The 23,583-nt window shown below is 41.5% G+C and overlaps 1 protein-coding gene and 1 pseudogene across 3 annotated transcripts in view; both read right to left on the bottom strand.

Annotated features, from left to right (window-relative positions):
* The window catches only part of CLASP1 (cytoplasmic linker associated protein 1), a 279,688-nt gene that overhangs the window by 86,610 nt on the left and 169,495 nt on the right, over positions 1 to 23,583 (bottom strand). The window contains exons 16-20 of one of the 2 annotated variants that reach the window (XM_080798123.1): positions 17,348 to 17,425; positions 15,648 to 15,815; positions 14,754 to 14,803; positions 13,503 to 13,673; positions 11,639 to 11,686 (exon numbers count right to left, since the gene is read on the bottom strand). In XM_080798123.1, coding sequence (XP_080654249.1) covers positions 11,639 to 11,686; positions 13,503 to 13,673; positions 14,754 to 14,803; positions 15,648 to 15,815; positions 17,348 to 17,425 — 515 coding nt within the window. The remainder of the gene's footprint in view (positions 1 to 11,638; positions 11,687 to 13,502; positions 13,674 to 14,753; positions 14,804 to 15,647; positions 15,816 to 17,347; positions 17,426 to 23,583) is intronic. The other variant, XM_080798122.1, reaches the window with a different exon arrangement.
* Positions 3,879 to 4,275, bottom strand: LOC308339455 (small ribosomal subunit protein eS24-like; annotated as a pseudogene). The gene has a single exon. The product of its transcript is annotated as a small ribosomal subunit protein eS24-like (transcript).

Raw genomic sequence — 23,583 nt, 5'->3', positions numbered from 1 at the left:
AGAGAGAGGGGAAAGCAGGCTCCCTGCTGAGCAGAGAGCCCCATGCGGGGCTCGACCCCAGGACCCTGAGATCATGACCTGAGCTGAAGGCAGAGGCTTAACCCACTGAGCCACCCAGGCGCCCCAGAATCAATAACTTTTAATCACAGCTGAAGTAAGACTCACAAATTCTAGAATCTATACGAAGAGCTACATGTATGGTATTATACTAAGAGCTGTATATGTGTGAACTTGGAATCCTCCTAAGAACATATAATTATTCTCATATTACAGATGAGGAAAGGAGAAACGGGGTGGGGGGGTTTCATTAATTTGTCCAAGGCCACATCACTGGTTTAGCTACCTGTGTCTGCCTGGCTGGCCATTTTATATTCTAAAGGAAGTCACCAAGCTAAATTAAGGTAGTCACCAGGGCAAAGTAAACATGAAAAACCAAATGAATCTCACTCCCTATTTTAAATTTACTGTAAAACATTTAGGTCACAAAAAGATATTTTAAATGAACATCCATACCCATTCAGCTTAAAAAATAAAAATCTTTGCTAATGTTCCTATACCTCCTACTTTCTCCCAACATTTGGTAACCTGATCCTAAACCCAGTGTTCATTATCCCCTTGCATTTCTTTAATCTTTTAATATCGTTGTATAACCATGAAACAGCATTATTTTATATATTTTAAGTGCTTTTAATTATACCATAGGGTGTAAATTTTTCCAAAACTTACTGTTATGCTCAACATTTTTTTGGTGAGGTCACTTATGGAAATGATTCTTCTGTACGAGGTAAAGGAGAGATCCGTTTTATTTTTTCCATATGACTAACCAATGTCCAAATACATTTTCCTAATCCCTTACTGATCTACAAAGCCACCTTTTGTCATTTACCAAGTACTCAAATACGTATGTAGGCTTCTCAATTGTCTAGTCTATCCCATTGGTCCACGTGTCCACACTGGTGCAACATCAAAATGTGATAAGCTTAAAAAGAAAAAATCTTGCTAACTGGAAATCAACCCACTTTTTCCTAAAGCCTTTGCTCTCTTCCACATGCATTTAAAGATTCAGTTTAAAAAGACCTGTTGAAATCTTAACTGACATTATATGGACTGCAGGGTTAATTTGAAGGATGGCAAGGGGAATAAGACAGCTTTATGATATTGATCTTTCCATGTTTTTTCCTTCATTTATCTTTCTTCAATGTCTTACAATAAAGCTTTATCTTTCCTAAAAGCCTTACTCAATTCTTATAGATTTATTCAAAGGTGCCTTATTTTTATGACACACTATAATTTCTAACTTCTTGACAAACGTGAATGTAATTAATCTTTATATTTTGATCTTAATTCTGGGAACCTTGCTAAACTTTTGTTAATTTTACTAACTTTATGTAGATTATCTGCAGTTATGTAAATAGAATACCATCTACAAACAAGACTTCAGTTTTTTCCCTTTGAACTCTACCCTTTCACTTCTCTGCCTTTATCCCACTGTCTCAGACATGTAGTCCACACCTATATGGGTAGGATTTGCTACTCTGAGTCACAGTAAGCAAAAAAAATTCTGGAATTTCACAAAAACTAGGATATTTCAACAGACTAAGAGAACTCCTTTATTATTCCTAATTGCTGATAATTTGCCAAAATGTTTGTTGAATGTTTGATGCTTTCTCTGCATCTTCTGAGATGAGGATTCTTCTCTCAGATGTGCTGAGCTCCATCTGGAAGTTTCTAAGCTATTAAACGTGAGACAAGGGGCACCCGGGTGGCTCAGTCAGTTAAGCACCTGCATTTGGCTTGGGTCATGATCCCAGGGTCCTAGGATCGAGCCCTGCATCGGGCTTCCTACGCTTCTCCCTCCACTGAGCCTGCTTCTCCCTCTCCCTGCCACTTGCCCTGCTTGTATGTTCACTCTCTCTCTCTGTGTCAAAAAAAAAAAAAAAAAAAAAAAAGTAAAATCTTTAAAAACAAAACCAAAAAACTCCTTTGCTCACAATATACACACAATATACACACAATATACACACCGTACTTCCTCTGGTTTAGTTCTAAGGCTATGCCAGCTCCATTAATGAGGAAAATATTTCCACTTTATCTTCTTGGAGTTGATGGAAGACTGGGATTATCCAATTCCTCATACGATTGTATTTCTTAATCCTGTCTAGTGAATGTTTAATTCCTATTTCATTAACTTGTACTCTTATCTTTATTATTTCCTTCCTACTCTCCTTTGGGTTTATTCTGTTATTTTTCTAACAAATTGGAAACAACCTCCTATTTCTCTTCTAATATAAACTCAAGGCTATGAATTTCCCTCTAAGAACTGCTTTTGCTTCATTCCATGAGGACTGATATGTAGTTCAACATAATGTGTTGCTTTAAAAAATATGTATTTCTAGGTCTCATTTGTTTGTGTTTTGCTTTGGAAAAATAAGCTGGATCTGTATTTCACACTATACAACAAGAAAAACAGCAAATGAAACTAAGATTAAAATGTAAAACACAAAACCATAAAAGTTCTAAAAGAAAACAGAGAAGAAATCCTTTGTAACTTACAATGGAAAAGTCCATTCTAACTATGACTTAAAATTAAAACCATCAAGAAGATTGAGAAGTCTGCTTAATTTTTTGCAAAACCTCAGTATGACAAGAATAAAACTATGAACAAGTTAAGGAAAATGACAAATTGGGAAAAATTATCTGCAATTCAAATCACAAAGGCCTAATTTCCTTAACATACAAAAGGTTTCTAGGAATCAAGAAGAAGTCCACCAACCAGTCCTGTGCTGACAAATGTTTAACAACTGGCAGTGGGGGAGGGTTCCTGCCGATCAGTGTTTTCCAGTTTCTCTGGTGTAAATATTCCCCACCATGGCCAGTTTCAGGCTACTAACATGAAATCAACCAGATTACAAATGTCCAAAAATTTAACAATTGGCTGTCATGAAATAGTTCAAGACAGCTCCAGCATACCACTGCCGCAACCCAATAAAGAATGGACAAAAGCTAGGAAAAGACAGTTAACAGACAATAGAAATAGCTGTTGAGCATGAGATATTGTTCGGCCTCACTCAATAAGAAAATTAAAATGATATTAAGAATGCCATTTATCTATCACATAACAGAGTGGCAAAAATCCAAGAATATGCTGATAGTCTAGTGTGTAGGAAAAGAGGCACTGTCATTGGTGCTGGGAGTGGAAATTAGTACAGCCTCTATAAAAAGCTATTTGGCAATATCTACCACAATTAAAAATGCATGCACTTTTAAAACCAACAATTCCACTTTATTCAACCGATATACTTGCACCATACAAAATGATGTATTTAAGAGGTTATATTCATGGCAGCATTGTCTGTAATAACAAAACTCTGCAAATAATCCCAGTGTCTATCAAAATCGGGCTGGCTGGTAATCCACATAGTGGAATGCAGTACAGTGATAATCAAGAATGAGGATGCCCTCTCTAACCTAATATGGAAGGCTCTTATGATATGTTAAGTAAAAATCACCAAGATGCAGAATAGTATGTATAAATATGCTATCTTTTAGGTTTTAAGAAGGGGAGAAAATATTATTTTTATATTGCTTTTATATGCCAAGAAACTCTTGATAGAAAAGAAACCAGAAGTGTTAGACTGGTGTGAAAGGCAAAGAAGTGATAACTAGGCAAATGAAGAAGTAAGATTGTATACCTCCTACTATCTTTGAGTTTTGAACTACATAAATGTATTACATATTCAGAAATTTATATATATATATGTGTGTATATTTTTTCAGACATATGAAAGTTCTTAGTTTATTAATCCTCTCATGAAAAATCTGCACAATCACCACAGTCACCGCAGAATCTTTACTCCTTCTGTTGTCCAATCTCCAGCTCACTTCTTTTTGCCAGCACCAACAATGGTTTTTAGAGTCCCTGACTTTCTTCATTCTGTTCTTGCATTCCTTTCACTGTTTTTTTTTTATGACTTTTTTCTTCTCATATAGGCCACATCTTGCAAATGTGTCTGGGTTCGTTTTTCTTTGCATATTCCAAGGAATCATAAATCATGTGAAAAGCCCACTGTCTTGCCACAACCAAAATGGGTTCTGATTCCAAATACAAAGATGACATCTGATGTGGTCTGATACATTTTTGACCAGTTTTTCCCAAATTTCTGTCTTAGGTACCATTGCCTTTCCGGGATGAAGAACATCAGTGACCTTCTGTTTCCACCAAAATAGTAGGTCGGTCATGAACTTCCTGGTCTGGATAGTTACTATGTCATTCATGATGGTGACTGAGCCTCAAACAGCCAGGGAGGAAAAGAGCTAGAAGTTTATATTTTTGTATACCACTCACTACAAAGGTGAATTTGCAAATGCTTTTTAGTGTACTTTGAGGCTATTTTTATTTTTTAAAAGGTTTTATTTACCCATTTGACAGAGATCACAAGTAGGCAAAGAGGCAGGCAGGGAGAGAGGAGGAAGCAGGCTCCCTGTGGAGCAAAGAGCCCGATGTGGGGCTCGATCCCAGGACCCTAGGATCATGACCCGAGCTGAAGGCAGAGGCTTTAACCCACTGAGCCACCCAGGTGCCCCACAGGCTATTTTTATCAAAATCATTAAAATTCAGGACGATTACATCTTTGTGATCTACTAATTTTTATTATATAGCAATCCTCTTTATCTCTAAATAGAGGTTTTACCTTATTTTTTGTTATTAGATTTTTAAAAATTTATTTAGAGCGAGAGAGAGAATGAGAGAGAGATCATGAGAGGGGGGTCAGAGGGAGAAGCAGACTCCCTCCTGAGCAAGGAGCCTGATGTGGGACTCAATCCTGGGACTCCAGGATCATGACCTGAGCCAAAGACAGTCACCTAACCAACTGAGCCACCCAGGAGCCCCATTAACAGATTTTCAACAGCTTCCTTTTACTTTGCAGCTCTTATCCTTTGTCTTTTATTCTATCTGCAACCTTATCTTTTAAAAGGCTTGTCCCTTTCAATTTCACATAGCTGGATTTTTAAAACAATCAAGTCTAACAATCTTTCTATTTTAACTGCAAAGTTTAGCTCATGTGAGCTTATTTTTACCATCTTATATCACACTTATTTGTCTTTTCATTTTCCTTTTAGCCTCTTTTATTTCCTTCTTTTGTCTTAGTTCTTTAAGGTTATGCTTTACTATCTTTTAAGGTCTCATAGATTAAAATAACATTATTAAAAACACAGCTTCAATGAAATCATACTTTTGGGGAGACGGGAGTTTGAAAACCCCTTATTTTTTGTATGTGTTTGAACTTTATTTTTTTTTATTATGTTATGTTAGTCACCATACAGTACTTTATTAGTTTTTGATGTAGTGTTCTGATTTATTATTTGCATATAACATTCAGCACTCATTCCAATGTGCCCTCTTTAATACCCCTCTCTTTTTAAATTAAACTTTTCATTTTGAGATAACTGTAGATTCTGATGCATCTATAACATGGAACATCTGTAAGAGGGAGCCTGTGCACTCTTTACCCAGATTCCCTGTATGATAGCATCTTTAAAAACTGCAGTGCAAAATTAGGAGCAGGACATGGATGGTGATGTGCTCCATCCATCTTACCCAGATTTCCCCAGTTTTATTTGTACGTAAACTCCGGCTTTCCTTTGTGGGTAGTCGCTTTGTCTCTCTGGCTGCTTTAATACGTTCAGTCTGTGGTGTTCTGCCATTTCACCATTTGTCTGTCTTGCTTGGGATTTGCTGGGTTATTGGCGTTTGTGGGTTTGAGTCTTTGATTGATTCTGGAGAATTCCCAGCCATTGCCTCTTCAAATACTGTCTGCCCCATTCTCTCTTTGTTAAATGTCTGCACCACCTTCCACGTAACTTTGTATCTTTGTCATATTTCAACTCTACCCTTCGCACTGTACTCTGGACAGTACTTTCCGGTCTTGAATTCATGAATTCTCTCTTATGCTACAATGATTCCACTGCTCAATTTACCCACTGAGTTAATTTTAATAGTTTGCTATATTTTCATTTCTAGAAGATCCATTTATTCTTCAAAACCTACCTGGTCATTCTTTATAGTCTCTTATTCCTTTGCTGGTCTTCCCAAAATTTCTTTTTATTTCTTTAAATATTCAGACAATGAAATGATTCCTTTTCTTGGAACTTTGTAGAAATTCTTTAAGATCCAAACTGAAGTTGTATTCTTCCAACGAGGATTTATGTTGGTTTCGGCTAGCGTCTTGTGGACATAAGCAATCCACAGCCACTTTAATATGATTTATCTATTTGGGTTTTCAGACCACAAAGTGTAAATTCCGATCCAAAAACTACTTAAAAGTGCAATTTATGGTTGCAAATTCTCAGGGAAGATTATTGCCCCCCCTCTACCCAGTATCAAGGTTGAGAAATGGGCAAAAATTCCCTCCTAGTTTAGTGGATTTAACTTCCTATTCCTCAGTCATGATCAGGTCTTGGGTGGGCTCCACTTTACCTCTTATCCTTCATATCCTGCATACCCATCACAGGAAATGCCCAACATCGTCTCTGACATTCAGCCAAAAATCTCAGGCTGCAAACCAGATTTTCCCCCCACTTGCTAGGGTTCCTGTTTCTGCTTAGGTCTGGAGATGTGTGGGTTCATGGCTTTTATCCCAGATCAGTGATGTGTTCTCAATGAGGAGCGTCATTCAGACTACTGAATTCTACATATTGCTAAAAATGCAAGCTTATTTCTTTTAAGCATTTAACTGTAACAATTTCATATTACATAAAAGACCCTGAAGTCTTGAAGGATTAAGTGTGTTTGTATTCTTTTCCTCTGCTGTTCTCACTCATTATAGATGTAATCACCAATTATGAGCTCACATTTGGCATGTTTTAATCTGTAGGAATCCTGAGGAACCAGATTTGAGTACCTTCCTCTACAGAAGTTCACTGCTCCTGTCCAGCACGCTTGGGGGCTATAAGCCCAGACCACTTTAATTCACCAGGCTGGGGTTTCCCAGACGCCACAGATAACGAGAACTGAAACCACAGGTTAGTGAGAAGAGAGCTCAGTTACAAATGAGGCGAGATTGGTTTTTTCCCTCTGGCTAGGACAAAGTCAAGAGATACCATGTCGACCTGCCTGAAGATAAAGAGCTTTAGTTCCTAGTCTACCATTTCATGGATCTATAGCACCTAGACAATGCCAGCTCAATGCCAACCTTACCTCTGACCTGAGGGGAACATAACGGCTTCTTTCTTCTCTGCCACAGTGACTCACATGAGTCACTAAGACCTCAGGGCACCCTTAAAATCAATTTTGGGGAGTTTTGGGGGCCTCTGTTGTATTGTAGTCAGATATAGCTTTCTTTTGTAAGGAGAGGGTTTATTAATTTGGTGAACTACTGTAAGTGCCTATATATGTTTTAAAGAAATGATATAAAATACTCCATGGTCTTTAAGAAAAACAAAATCTACTCAATAAATGCAACGGAGTAAAAACATACTTCAGTTCTACATTATGACCTGTTACTAACATTCATATTCACTCATACTGTGTTATGACAGAGACAGAAAGTAGACATGAATGAAAAAAAGGTATATAAGAGAAATAGAAATAAGAGGTATTAGAGAACCAACAGCAAAAAAAGAAAATTCTGGAGATGGAAAAGAAACAAACACACCCATCCAAAGAAAAAGCAGACCCAGAAGAAAACAAAGAGCTGGAAGAGAACAGCCTTTGACTTTTATGGAATGAAGACAGAACATCCATACTGAGTAGCTTTTTAAAAGAGCTACTGAAGAATTTCTCTCAACCACACCACCATTCTTCTAGAAGAGCCCTCAAAATGGGAAATGAAACCTGTGCACCCAGTTTAACTTGTAGCTCTGGTTTTCCTACATTCTATCTAAGGCAATTAAAAAAAAAATCACTTATCAGACAGCCTCACATCACTAGGGTTTCTGTCCCCTGATGTTTCAGAATTTCAGGCAATTCTCATTTAAGGGGTTATAAAGATTAAAATGGTCTTGTATGTAAATCTCCATTCATCACACTGGAGCCTTTTGGCATACGTAATTGCTTTATAAATTCATGGCTTCAGGGCACAAATAAACCAACTTCTACTCATAGGTGGCAATTTTGGTAAAACCAAAATCTGAGCAGTCGACCCCTTGTAAATTCTGTTACCTACAAGTATTATTCCCCCAAAGGAAATTTTCCTCGTGTTTTTTAAAGATAAAACTAAAAGAACCTTAGTACTCTTTTACTCCGATAGACAACTATTTTTTTTCACTGTGTAAAAGAGTCAGTCATTTAAAATTCAGAGCTCTTGGATAAATATGTAGCAATACCAAATGTTTTATGCATCAGTAAAAGTGAACTAAAATCTAAGTTCCTTTCCCTGAAGAGCAGACAAGGCTACATGGTTATATTGATTTTGTAATCTTAAAACCACCTCTAACTTAATAACATATGATCATCTATTCTCTGATGTGATCAGTAGGTCATCAGCTCCCATGGGTCACTCAAGCCCAGTAACCTTTCATTTAAAATTATGTGTTCCAGGAAAAATATGAATAGGGCACTTCCTAAACCGTAGTAGCTAAAAACCTTGAGTATTAGATGGGACTCAAAGCTGAAGCATCCCATCACAGACTTTCCATGAGCGGCAGAACCAACGACATAAATGCTTCCTTCTAAATGCCCCCAAATTACGCAAAGATAACCTGGAAATAAACTTTTGTCCACAAGATGGGTTTCTATGGGTTCTTCACAAAAAAGTATTTTCTGACTAGTTGTAAATGTGAACAAGGCTATGTGTTGGGTATGATAAAGAAACTCCCACAGAAGATGTATTTGCTCCATTCCTCCACTAATGAAGTGGCCAGAATTCAAATGTGAATTTTGAATTTAGAGCATCCAACGATTGATTCCCAGTCATATCTTTGTCTCCTACTGATGAAAGCACCTGTCTCTTCTGGTCTCAGGAACTAGACAGGAAAATGCTTCCCAGGCTTATTACTATTAACAAATTTTAAAAAGGCCCGTAAGAATTCCAAAACTTCAGACAGGAAACTCAGGACCACGTGGTATTTACTCCTTCCTGAAAGTTATGATGTTTCATGCCTTTTTCTAAGAACTGTATGTGGCTTTTCCAAGCACGGCTAGGTTTCACCGCTTCACGGCCAGAGTGTGCTAGGTGTGCTGGAGCCGGCAGTCCCCCACACTCTGTCCCGTCCCTCTCATGCGCGCGGAGGGCCGGAGGCCTGATGTCCCGCCCCTGACAGCCTGTGTGCCCCTAGATGCAGGGAACAAGGCTCATCGGCTACCCTCACTAAGGTTGTCCTCCTGTCTTCCATGGGATTCTGAACCCGATACAATGAAGGGGCCCCATCTTATTCTCCCATCTTCCCTATGGCAAAAATCAGAAAGAGATGCCTCGTCCTTGGTCTCTGGCACAGTAATTGAGTAGGCAATCTTCTGACCTTGCTCTGCACTGGTAAGAAAAAAACTGATAAAAAGAAAGAAAGGTGAAAAATTCCTAGTGCTGGGGAAAACAGCAGGCTGATTGCAACTTTGTCACATAAGCGTATGAAATACAAGCATCTGGAAAAAAATACAATCTCCCTCGGACCGTCCCTCTCATTCCATCTACATTCCAGAATTGCACGCTCCACTCCTCTTTCATCTAGGTTGAAGAAATAATGTAGGATCATTTCTTTGGGAAAGAGAAATGTACAATTACTTATTATGGGCTAAAAAATGCAGGAAGTCACACCCAGCCCCAAGAGTCTGCTACTCTCATGAAGGAGGTCCTCATCGTGACACAGGCTTCTTGTCCATTTTTCATTTGGGGAACTTTTCACTTCTCACACTTGTGCACCCCGAAGAACCACCCTGTGAGGCTTACTGAAAATTCAGATTCTGTTGTTCCTTCCAAACTTAATCAGGATTTCAGGAGGAAGGACCCAGGACTCTGTTCCTTTAGCAAGCTGCAAGTAATTCTTATGATGAGGTTCAGTTTAAAGAATACGGACCTTGGGATTATGCTCATCCTTTAAAAAAACTCCATTCCTAACTTTTCCTTAAGGAGTCCCTGAGGAAGTAGTATATCAATTAGAAGTACCGTGAACTACATGTATAAAGATAGCACCAGCCCACTTTGCGGGCTACCCTTTTAGAATAGCTAAATAATGTATGCAAGTAAACAAGCAGCTCCTAACTGTTAAATCATTAGGGTGAGGGTTGGTGGGTCTAAGCCACTGAAGCAGATGAGGTTCCTCTAAATTTCAATTATTTGAGGCATTATCCTGCTTTCCAGCCAGACTGTGCAAAGGGATGGTTCTCATCTCGTCTAGCATGTGCTAATGAAAGACCTGTACAAACTGATATGGTTAGGTCTGAAAGTCAAAAGAGAATGTAAAATCAGGAAGAATTTCTGGAGAATGGCATAAAAAGAAACCACAGTGGATCTGGAGGCGTGTTTTTCTTTCTCCATGCTAGATCCTGTGTGTAGCGCCGAATACAGCACATGGAATGCATTTAATACACGGCTGGTAAGCAGAAGAACAAGGGTCGATGGATGAATGGGGTAAGTGTCAGGGATACAAATAAAAATGACATCGTATAATTCAGTAGCATCTTTAGGGAAGAGAAAAGCGTTGTTTAAAATTTCTATAAATTACCTGGTAGAAAACCGTTACCAGCCTTTCACCTAAAAAAATGACACTGAATTTATTTTCAAAACAGGAAAGACAAATCCTGAGAGGCCCACAGAAGTACAAAAGTAAAGAGAAAGAAAAAGAGCTACAAAGGGAATGCTTGGGGAGTAACAAAATCTGAGATGAGCAGCCCACGGGACGGCAGCACACAACGTCTTGGCAATGCTCCTGGCCAGGGTGGGCTGGGCGCCGGAAACCACATACAGCACACGTTGAGTGACAAAATCACCAGAACCACGGCAGAACAAGGGAAGAGAGGAGAACTCAGGTCGAGGGAAGGCAAAGAGCCGGGGAAACGGAATGAAGAAGAGTGGGGGGAACGTGCAACGTGTCATGCAGGGACCTTGGTGAGGACGAGTGGGCACCAGGCAACACTCAGTGAGCACAGAGGACAGGTGAAGGCGAGACACACCTCAATCACAGAAACAAACCGCTTACCCTCCGCTTTAGTGGAAGTACCGTCTTTAAGCAAATTAAAAAACAAGGGAAGGGATAACAGGGAACAGTTAGTAACAGTAAAAAAATTAAAAAGCAGAATGTTATTAGCTACTAAAAAAGCAAAAGTACAATTTAAAATAAAACTAAAAAAGAAACAAGTTCAACAGCAAAGCAGATTCTGAAGCGAATAAGTGTGCCTTGTATTAAAATCGGCTTTAGTATAATGTGGCTTTTGGCTTTTGGAAAACAAAACGAAACATGGCAACCCAGGGTAGCCCTTTGATTGGTACGGTGTTGATTTTCTGTTTTAGCCAACTCTCATCCTCTTCAGAGTTTCTTTCTCTTAGAACCAAGTACCAGCAGCGTAAGGGGGAGAAACCAAACACTAAAGTACTGAAGAGTCACCCAAAGAACAGAGGCGAGTAGGAAGCTGACAGAAGCTAGCTCTAGCAATGACGCCTATCCCAACTACACGGTGAGCAGCAGAAGCTGTATAGCGGGGTACCTGCGTCAAGGCCTACGGACTCCGTATCTTCCCTCACGTGTCTGGACTCTAGAAGTTCGGAAAAGGATCGTCAGCTTTGATGCTACACTTCTGAACAGATGTAATGTGCCACCCCAAGTAGTAATCACAACAATTCCTCAGTAGGATTATGTTAAATTTCCGGGGGTTTTGTCGTTTTGTGGTTCGAAACATGAGGCAAGCAGGGGGAAACACTCTCTCGGGAGAGAATGGACTATTCCAGTCTTGTTATCTGAAGAGCTAATGCGGGGCTGAAAATTTATCCTCAGGGTTTTAAGAGGTCAATCCTGTATCATCAGACCAAAAGACCTGAGTGCTGTTACGAGTACTGGGGGAAGTCTACATGGTCCCTATTAAAATATCCCAAATATGCACAGAGAAACAAAGACTACTGAGTACTCTAAAAGATGGGTTTTACTCAAATTTTCAAGCAATGAAACAAATACTGATGACAAACACTCAAGGCGGATCACATGTATTGAAACACGGGGTACATACTCAAAACTGACCGAAAGCAAACAGAGCTACTCTACCCGGGAGAGAGTCATTCTGACTTCCCCCTTACTCCATGACTAACCTACCAATCTAACGTCCTAACACTCCGGAGTGATGCCACAGTACTAAAATGATAGAAAGGGAGAACACTCAGTGGGTTTCTTTTCAATCAAAAGGTACCCGTGTCTGAGGTATCTCCCTAGAGAAAACAAGACTGACTTAACTGACTTAACGTTCCAGAACACATGCCTCTCTCACTGTAATGGTCCTAGCACAATCTGGTTTTCTTTCACCTTACAGGAAAATAGTTTACAAAGGACTTTTATATCCATTCATTGACTCCTCGTGTGTATCTGAGCTGAGTGACTATTACCACAACTAATTATGTGGAGAAACCAGCTTCAGAAACTGCACAGCCCATTCAAGGCCACTAAGCTAATCAGTGGCAGGCCCATAATCATCTCTTGGTGCTCTCTCACTCAGCTTCCATGCTCACTCAGAACATTAGTTTCAGAAATGACTTCGGAACTGGTTTGTAAAACACATAAGTGATTCAGTCTCAATGTTCCATGAAGCTTAAACTGTATGTATTCAATTTCCATAAAATGCAAAATAAAACCCATCCAGCGAAGTCCGCAGATTTTTGGCTTGAATGCCTTTGCTCTAACAAAAAATAAAATATAATCAGTGATCAGCCTTACGTACAGGTGTTCAGTTGTCTGTGGAAAAACTGACATTCCATACTGTCAGATATGAATTGTTTTAAAAGTAATTTTTTAAAAATCCTTTGGCCATTGTTAAAGTACAGTGTCCTTCCAAGGTGACACATGGAAGACCAACACTGTTCTGTGGAATCCACCACATTTCTCTAGAGGCACCCCCTGCTGTGGTCCCTGCGCCCCACACCTGTGCCACCCCAGTCATATTCTCAAATTGGGATACACCTAACTACGACGGTCTTTGGTGATTCCCTCACTAAACCCTCTGACTCTGCCCCACCGATGGCATGAGGGGGTAAAAGCCAGCTTGGCAATATGGGAGGTGGCGCAGGTGCTGGCTGGACTGCCACGAAGGGGGAAGTGAAGCTGAAGGATGTGACACACTGTGTGAGCACACAGGTACGTACTCGTCACTAAAAGGGACGATGCTCCAGAGAAAGGGAACACTCAACAAAGGGTGGCTGGGAATCAGCAGTAAACACACAGAGCTACTTATACTTAAATATCAGCCCTGGAACAGTGAGAATCTCCTCAGTGATTGTGTTTTATAATTTGCTAAATAAATCTGAGCAGGGCTAACTGTAATCTCTAACAGCAGAGCTGCAGGGGGAAAGAGGTGGGAGTCTGGTTACCTAAGGATGCGTATGACCCGGGAGGCAAGGCTGCTGCAGAGCTGAAAGGCGTAGTGCCTGAGGCCGAGGACACCTTGGACTTGGCACTGGCTGCTGCGTTCACGTCAATATCGCTTCGAGACCGCTGGAGGGACCCAGTCGTTGACACGGATTTGGTACTAACTGTAGAAGCTTGAGTGGTAAGGAAGGAAACATCAGTAGGGACTACACTAGAATTGTAAACATGCATTGTTAAAATTTGTTTTGCTCTTGGGACGCCTGGGTGACTCAGTTGGTTAAGCAGCTGCCTTCGGCTCAGGTCATGATCCCAGCGTCCCGGGATCGAGTCCCACATCGGGCTCTTTGCTTGGCAGGGAGCCTGCTTCTCTCTCTGCCTCTGCCTGTGCTCGCTCTCTCTCTCCCTCTCTCTCTCTCTGACAAATAAATAAATAAAATCTTTACCAAAAAAAAAATTTGTTTTGCTCTTCTTAAGTTTTCTTTTTCTTTTTTTTTTTTTTTTAAAAAGTAGGCTCCATGCCCAGCATGGAGCCCAATGTGGGGCTTGAACTCACATCCCTGAGATCAAGACCTGAGTTGAAATCAAGAGCTGGGACACTTAACTGACTCAGCCACCCAGGCGCCCCTTCTTTAGCAAGTTTTAACAAAGGCTGGGGTGCATGAGCAATGACACGCTGTTTCTCCTGGTCACTGAAGACAGTTCAGCCAGCGCTGAAGGAAATTAAGTGACTGCAACCAACACACCCATTCCATTTGCTTTCTTGTAACCAAAGACTATAAACCCTAAAGCAACGGCCCCTCTTTCTGGTTAACATGAGGAGTGAGGTAATGAAAAAGCATGCACATCTGGCCAGCCTCTCACCCTGTGGCCTAGGCAGGCACCCTGACTCCAATTACCCTCCTGCTCTCGGGGAACGTTCTACTCTCCCACCTCTAATAGCCACCACACTGCTGCTGCTGCTGCTCGAGGCATCACCAGCTGTCCTCACTCTCCTGTCCAGTGACCGGAACAAGGGAGCACACTATTTGAGTGGAAAGGTCCCAGGGCTGCACTTCTACGCATGTTCCTCACCGCTCTGGGCCGCTAGGGCAGCGGAGCTGTGCTGGGCACAGCCAGAGCACCAACAGCAGCAGGCTCTGCAAACCTGAAGGGCCCCTGAAAGCAGGGAGCTGGCTGCCAGTGGCGGAGCAGCCTCCGCTGCACAGAAACAGAGGCCGCCCCGAGACGGCCTTCACCATGGCGCTCAGTCTTACCTCTAGAGGTGGTGCTTCCAGTAGGACTTCTTTTGGCAGAGAGCGGTCGGCTGAAAATAAACGTACACACATGTTCGTTATTATCAAATGTGTGCTTCCGCCGTGTTCACACAAGTACAGTCGACAGCAGGAAACTACGATAACAAAGGAATTATTTCAGAGTCTTCTGCATTTCTAGGGTAACTGGGACCACAGTCTTATAAACCCCTGATTTCAGACGAAGCTTTAGCATTCTATTTCAGACTATCTTCCAAACATCTAGAGAGAAGTCGTAACTCGAGACAGAAGTTAGAAATCCAGAGGATGATAATACATTTACTCCCAGATTTCTTTTTTTTTTTTTTTAAGATTTTATTTATTTATTTGACAGAGAGAGATCACAAGTAGGCAGAGAAGCAGGCAGAGAGAGAGAGAGCGGAGGAAGCAGGCTCCCCCCTGAACAGAGAGCCCGACGTGGGGCTCAATCCCAGGACCCTGGGATCATCACCTGAGCCAAAGGCAGAGGCTTTAACCCACTGAGCCACCCAGGTGCCCCTAACTCCCAGATTTCTAACACCCTCCCCCTTTCCAGATTCATCTCCAAGTGAACACTCATATTCTCCTAGAAGACCCTGTGAATAATTCACTTATTTCACTCCAAGCCTGTCTTCTAGGGCTGCCTTATAAATTTAGCTCAACACTACTTACTGCAGAGACCGAGGCCGCCTTTTCCCTACCACTCCCCATAGCATCTTACCTAGGAGCAGAGCCCATCTGAACAAAGCGGGGACTAGAACAGGCACGTACACATTAAAAAAAAAAAAAAACAAAACAACACAGCTGGAATTTGTGTCATGTAGCAAACCTTTCCACATAAACTCTCCCACGAATGAAAACGACGGCTAAAGTGCTTACTTCAGACTCTCCTGAGAGCTCGAGGATGAGCGGTCGGACTGCGGCAGAGACACGATGCTGTCGGAGTTCTTCAGGTGGGACTGCAGGGCTTTCTGGTAGGAGGACTCGAGGGTGTGGTACAGGTGCTCTGCTTCTCTGCTGAAGTGACTGTGAAAACCCCAGTAGCACCTAGGGGAGACATGCAGGGTGCCGCAGTCAGGATCACACAGGGCTTCCACCGTGCTCCGTGGCCCCCCACGCAATGTGGTCCCCCCACGCAACATGGTCGAGGACTGCACTCTGCAGTTCAATGCTCCTAGGAGCAGCACCAGGTGAGGAAGAGAGGGTGGACAAAGGCGGCCTGGGATGGATCCTGACCGCACTGTACTGGCTCTTCTGACACAGGGCAAGTTCCTGGGCTTCTCTGCATCTCAGTCTCCCCTATAAAATGGAAACTAAAGGGCCTAACTTGCAAGACTGGGGAGCCTTCGGGACAGTGGAGCTAAATGTCCAGAACTAGATTCACAATATGGACAGGGTTCATCCATGGCAGCTTTTATAAAAGTGATTTGACACTCATCGATCAGAAGTATTTACAGTCACCTCAGACAACATGCACGAGAGAGGCACAAAGATGTTCTGAGCTACTTGAAATTTGTATTGCAGGCATGACGAGAGAACTAGACAAAATTGGGAAGGGGAACAAAGCATACGAGGATAAAAACAGCCTACGTATGTCACTGCCAATTCCATTCCTAAGGGTTGTGAGCAACTAACTACGTCACTCGTTTTGGTAGGAACGAGCTGAGACTGTGGTAAGCTCTCAAGTGTTTCAGTGAGGTCCTCCGAAAGCCTCAGAAATCAGGGGAATAGAATTTAACGGAGAGAGCGGTCCAAGAGCCACAGGGACCTGGTCAGGAGGTACCGCTGCCACTAAGTGAGACGGTAATATTCCAGGTGAGTGAGAAAAGAGGCTACCTGTGTCTGGTACAAGAGCCGGTCGTTATGAAAGCACAAATCACTCAAAGCACTCCTCTACACACGGCCCAAGATGGCCTAAGTCTCAGCATCTGACTCCTGAAGTTTACAGTCACAGTGACAAAATTATTCCCGTGAGACACAGAATGCATGGTCACTGCCTTGTGACCAGAGCGTGATCCGCCTGATGGCAAAAGTGCTTCGCGTGTGGCCTGGCAACTGCAAGTCAGCGCTGCAGGAATCCCCAGCATCTCCTCAACCCACCTGCCCCTCACCACCTGCACACCTTCCCCTGCAGCCACCTGAAGCCTGCAAAGAGACCGTCACAGGGGAAGGATCTCTGGGACCGTGATTTTTCCCAGGAAAGCAAAAGGTCCCTTTGGATTATGACCTGGTTCCTAACAGAGCCTAATGAGGAAAAAAATATGCTGAGGGTGCACACAAATGCTTTTCTGATTCACATAATCATTTGTCATAAATTTAAAAATGAGCATGCTGTTGCATCCCTCAGTCCTGTTTATATTCAGATACTATCAGTCAGTCTTTCAGGCCTGGGCACCTGAACCTTCTAAACAAAAATGCAGAGAAATAGCATGACATGGCCTTTTGAGGTCATATTTCAAAGTCACCATCAATGAAACATATTCATGTAATTTAATGAGATTTTAATAAGACAATCTAAACAACACCTGAAACTTAAAAAGAGTGAATTTAAAAACAAGTGGTATACAGTTAACACTTACTTTCTGGCTTCTATCCTTGCTTCAGAATCCGCATCATGTATTCCCTTCTTTATTGTTTCGGCTAATACTGATATATGTCTAGACATTCAGAAGAGAAAGCAGTAACAATCATTAATACGTAGTCTTATGCAGATGAAAACAGGTGTGAGAACTTCAGACTGGCACATGGAACCTAGAGCCCTTGTGCCCAGTAAGTCAACCAACACGCAGCTGAGAAATCTGAGCTCCCTTCCCCGCCACTCTCCTAACTTCCACCTCTGTCCCAGGGTCCCCCTGCCTTCCACCAGCTGCCCCCACCTAAGTACCCCAAGTTTTTAAAATAATGGCTGAGTCTTCTTACTTCATACTTATTTAGCTCAACCTTTTAGCAATCCAAGGAACAAGGCTACAAGGCTCTACCTTTCCATGGCGGGGAGTAGTTTCTATGGAAATTATGAGGTAATAATCATCAGAACACTGAAGAGGCTACCTGCATCACATTTCTATAATTAAACACAATGTTTTTTTTTAAGTTCCGCTATGCAACACGAACAAATTTATAAAATCATGTCACAATTTTATAAATAGTTGTTCTCTTTAGTTTATGTTCTGCCCTGGCTGAGAGGAAGTTATTAAAGTGTCTGTCTGAATGTTTAACAGATTTTAAGAAAAGAAAGAAGGCTGCAATGAGTTAGTCTCACAGAACAAAGAGTAAGTTACCATCTTATGGCCCGCTCAGTCTTTGCCTCATTCCTTCATTCAGTAACAGTTTAGCGCGTACCCGCTAAGTGGCAGATGTTGAGCGAGGAGGGGAACGGATAAATACACAAGTCTATGTGTGAGTTCTTCACATACAACTGTTCTACTCATGTGTCCTCACATTAAATCCCCCTTCCATTTTCCACCTCTAAATTCCAAAACTATCACCAAATAAAGAGGATACAATAACCAAGAGATAAAAGAATGCATGACCATCTTGTAGATTCGAGGTATTTGCAGATGAAAATTTTACCCCCGGGAGGAATGGCTTTGTGTACGCTCTGCCCCCTGCAGTATGGAATGGGACTCCCAGAAGTACTTCGTTAAAATGCCACTAATAAAATGATTAGTATACTATAAAGTTTCTCAGAATATGTAACGTTCAAAACTGGGTGGCACAACACCATCATCTAGCTCTCCAATTTTAACTCACCAGGAATAACAGGCACCTCTAATTCAAAAGAATTAAAAACGGCAAAGAATGAATCTTGAAATTAAGAGACATCCCTCTTCAAGAATTCTGCCATAATCCTACCTTTTATCATGATGATGTGAAACGTACCAACACCAACCCAAATAAAGAGAAAACTGCTGACTTTCTAATACAGGGAGATCAAAAATAACTGTGAGATAAGTGAAACTCCTTTAAGGATCTAAGAGTTATACCTGGCCTGCCAAGAGCAGCTTGGAACATCTTCCTGGTTGGAATGGACAGAATGTCGGGCAGGATGAGAGTCAAGAATTAATTGTGGATGACTTCCGGAGGAAGATGGCAGAGTAGGAGGCCCCCAAACTCATCTCCTCCCACAGATACAATTAGGTATCACCTGCATCAGTGTAAATGACCCAGAAACATCTGAAGATTAGCAGACCAGACTCTGCACAGCTAAATGTAGAGAAGGCCACACTGAAGAAGGCAGGGAGCACACAGATGGGGTTGGGAGCTAAACAAGCCCACAAACTTTCTATAAGAGGGAGAGATACTGGGGACACACGGAGGGGAGAGGATCAAACCCTCACACCAAGCACCCCAGGCATGGGGAACCCACATGAAAACCAGAGGGGCATAATTTTGTGAAGTCTTACAATCAGCAGGCCTTAACATCTGGAACTTTTTTTTTTTTTTAAGATTTTATTTATCAGATAGAGATCACAAGTAGGCAGACAGGCAGGCAGAGAGAGAGAGAGAGGAAGGGAAGCAGGCTCGCCGCCAAGCAGAGAGCCCGATGCGGGGCTCGATCCCAGGACCCTGAGACCATGACCCGAGCAGAAGGCAGAGGCTTTAACCCACTGAGCCACCCAGGCGCCCCAACACCTGGACCTTTAAAATCTGTAGGAGGGAAATAGGAAACTGAGTCCCCATGCTTAAAGAACACGACAAACAACCCCTTGGAGATATTGCAGTAGAAGCAGCACTTGGAAAAACACCTGGGGTATACACAAGGGAGCTTTCTTTACTCACATTGGAGCATGAGCCAGAGGGGTGGGGATCCTGGGGAAACTTCACCAGGGACAAAGGAGCTGGTGGACACCATTTCCGTGCCCCACCCTCTGCCCAGACACATGAACACCTGTAGGAATGAGCTCCATGCCAACACTTTCCACCTAGCTTGGTAACAGTATGCCTGCCTTCTCCTATGGACATAACCCCTCCGGCCAGGCCTTGGATCCAGGTTTCCCCCAAAGCAGACCCACGCAAGACTTGCTAACACTGCCTGCACTGTGGGTCCCTTTCCCCTCTAACAGATCCTTGGCCGGAGCACATCCAAACCAGTGTCACAGGCTTGGCAAGGTATGAGCAGCCCCAGCAGGGATGGACTGGCCCCTCCACAAAGTGATCCCTGACTTGAGGGTGGGGGGGGATAACCACCCACCCCAGCTGGACTGTGGCCCCAGCAGCAGACTGGAGTCAGACAGCAGCTGTAACTGTAGACACCACCTAAAAACAAAAGCTTCTCAGGGCATAGCAGAAGTAAAGTCCCAGCAGTCTGGTGCTACTGCATCTCTGGCAAATGCCTAGTGTGAATGTGACTCAAGCCCAGGCCGGCCCAGACTGGCCCCCTAACAACATGGGTACCCAATGCTGCCCACAACAGGCAGAACCACTGCGGATGACTGGACTGAAAGAAAAAGTGGCTCAGCCAAAACAGTAGGGCACATGCAACTCACATGGAGACCCCCCTGCAGTGCCAGTTTGGGTGAACAGGGGACACTGCCCTGCAGGGCACTATGGGACCTCTTCTTCATAAGGCAGGAGGCAGAGTTGACTTTCCTAACACACAGAAACAGACACAGAGTTAGACAAAGTGAGAAGAAAGAGGAATATTTCCCCAGTGTAAGAACAGGAAAAAATCAGAGCAAGAGACCTAAGCAAAATGGAGGTAAGTAATATGCTTGATAGAGAATTTGAAGGAATGATCATAAAGATACTCACTGGACTTTAAAAAAAGAGTGGAGGACCCCAGTAAGAACCTTAATAAAGAGAAAGAAAACATTTTAAAAAGCCAATCAGAGATGAAGAACTCCATAACTAAATTAAAAATACCATAGATGGAATAAACAATAGACTAGAGAAGTAGAAGAATGGATCAGCAACTGGAGGACAGAATAATGGGAAGCAATCAAGCTATAGAGGAGAAAGGAAAAAAAATAACCAAAAATGAAAATGGACTTAGGGAACTCAGCAACACCATCAAGCATAGTAACACTTGCATTATACAGAATCCCAGGGGAGAAGGGAGAGAAAGGGGGGCAGAAAATTGATTTGAAGAATAGCTGAAAACTTCCCAAATCTGGGGAAGAAAATAGAAATCCAGATCCAGGAGACACTGAGAGCTCCCAACAAAAACAACACAAGGAGGTCCACACCAAGACACAGTAATTAAAATAGCAAAACATAGTGATAAAAAGAGAATTTTAAAAGCAGTAAAAGAAAATAGTTACATACCAGGAAAACTCCTTAAGTCTATCAGCTGATTTTTCAGAAGAAACTTTATGGCCAGAAGGGAGTAGCATGAAGTATTCAAAGTGCTGGGGGTGGGAGGGAACCCTTTAGCCAAGAATATTCTCTCTCCTCTTCTGAAAGATAGCCTTGCTGGATAAAGAGTTTTCCAGACAAATGAAAGTTAAAGAAATTCATAACCCCAAAACCAACCCTATAAGAAATGTTAAAGTGGGCTCACTAAGTGGAAAGGAAAGACCATAAGCAGGAGTAAGAAAAGGACAAAGCATAAAAGCAGTAAAATTAAGCATAGCTATAAAAATCAGTCAAGGGATTCACAAAATAAAAGGATATAAAATATGACACCATATACCTAAAATGTGAAAAGAGATGAATAAATAATGGGTTCACACTTAAGCAACCATCAACTTTAGATGCCATATGCATAAAATGGCATATGTAAATTAAAAACCAGTAATACATATACAAAAAAAAAAAAAAAGAGAGAGAGAGAGAGAGAGAGAGAAAGAGAGAGAGAGAAAGAAAACCAAGTACACCACTAAAGAAAGTCAGCAAACCATGAGAGAAGAGAGCTGGAACAAGAAAGGAACAGAGAAGAACCACATAAACAACTGTAAAACAAGGAACAAGATGGCAGTAAGTACCTACCTATAAGTAACTACTTTGAATGTAAATGGACAGAGCCCTCTAATCCAAAGACACAGGGTAACAGAATGGATAAAAACCAAGACCCATTTATATGCTGCCTACAGGAGACTCAGAGCTAAAGACACAACATACATACTGATAGTGAAGGGGCAGAAGAGCATCTACCATGCAAATAGAAGTGAAAAGAAAGCCAGAACAGCAACACTTATAACAGACAAAATAGACTTTAAAACTGTATACAATCTGGGGCACGTGGGTGGCTCAGTCAGCATCTGACTCTTGGGTTTTGGCTCAGGTCACGATCTCAGGGTTGTGGGACTGAGCCTCACATCAGACACTGTGCTGAGCATGACGCCTGCTTGCGATTCTCTCTCCCTCTCTCCCTGTACTCCCCCCACTCTCACTCTCTTTCTAAATAAATAATCTTTCAAAACAAAACAAAACAAAAGGCAGTATACAATCATAAAGGGACCAATCCAACAAGAAGATGTAATAACTGTAAATGTTTATGGACCCAAAATGGGAGCATCCCAATATATAAAACAGCTAATAAGAAACAAAGACAAGTAATCGATAGTAATATAATAATAAGGGACTTTAACAACCCATTTACATCAATGGACAGATCATCCAAAGAGAAAACCAACAAGGAAACAGTGACTTTTAATATCATATTGAACCAGAAGGCTCTAACAGATATTCAGAACATTCCATTCTAAAATAACAAAATACACATTTTTTTTTCAAGTGCATACACAACATTCTCCAGAATATACCACATATTAGGCCACAAAACAAGTCTCAATGAATTGAAAAAGATCAAACTCCTACTATGACTATGCATCTTTTCCAACCATAACATTATGAAACCAGAAATCAACCACAAGAAAAATTGGGAAAGACTGCAAATAAATGGAAGTTATATAACGTGCTCCTAAACAATGAATGGGTCAAACACAAAGTCAAAGAGGAAATAAAAAAATACATAGAGACAAATGAAAATGAAAATACAATAGTCCAGAATCTTTGGGCTGCAGTAAAAGCTGGTCTAGGAGAGAAGTTTTTAGCATACAGGTCTACCTCAAGAAGCAAGAAAAATGGAAAATAAACAAGCTAACAAAACCCAAAACTAGTTCTAGTTGAAGGAAGAAAATAATAAAAATTAGAACAGAAATAAAATAGAAGTGAAAAAAAAAAACAGAACAGATCAATGAAAGTAGGAGCTAGTGCTTTGAAAAGATCAACAAAACACATCAATATTTAGCTTGACTTATCAAAAGAAAATTAAAGAAGACTCAGACAAAATCAGAAACAAAAGAAAAATAATAACCAATACCACAGAAATACAAAAGATCATAAGACTATCATGCAAAATTATATGCCAACAAACTGGACAACCTAGAAGAAGTGGATAAATTCCTAGAAACGTGTAACTCCCTAAAACTGAAGGCAGAAGAAATAGAAAATCTGAACAGACTGATTATCAGCAATGAAACTGAATCAATAATCCAAAAACTCCCAAAAAAGTCCAGGACCAGATGGGTTCATAGGTGAATTCTACCAACTATTTAAAGAAGAGTTAACGACTATTCTTCTCAAACTATTCCAAAATACAGAAGAGGAAAGAAAGTTTCCAAAACTCATTCAATGAGGCCAGCATTACCCCTATACCAAAATCAGGTAAAGATTACAAAAAAAGAGAGGCACCTAGGTGGTGCAGTCAGTTAAGCATCTGACTCTTGATTTCAGCTCAGGTCATGATCTCACAGTGGTGAGATCAACCCTGGCATCTCACTCCATGCCCAACATGCAGTCTGCTTGATATTCTCTCTCTCCCTCCGCCCCTCCTCCAGCGCATGCACACTCTCTTTCTCTCTCAAAATAAATA

Source organism: Martes martes, assembly GCF_963455335.1.
Source record: "Martes martes genome assembly, chromosome: 3".
NCBI lineage: Eukaryota > Metazoa > Chordata > Mammalia > Carnivora > Mustelidae > Martes > Martes martes.
Note: the sequence above shows the minus strand (reverse complement) of the source record. Positions and strands in the feature narration are given on the sequence as shown.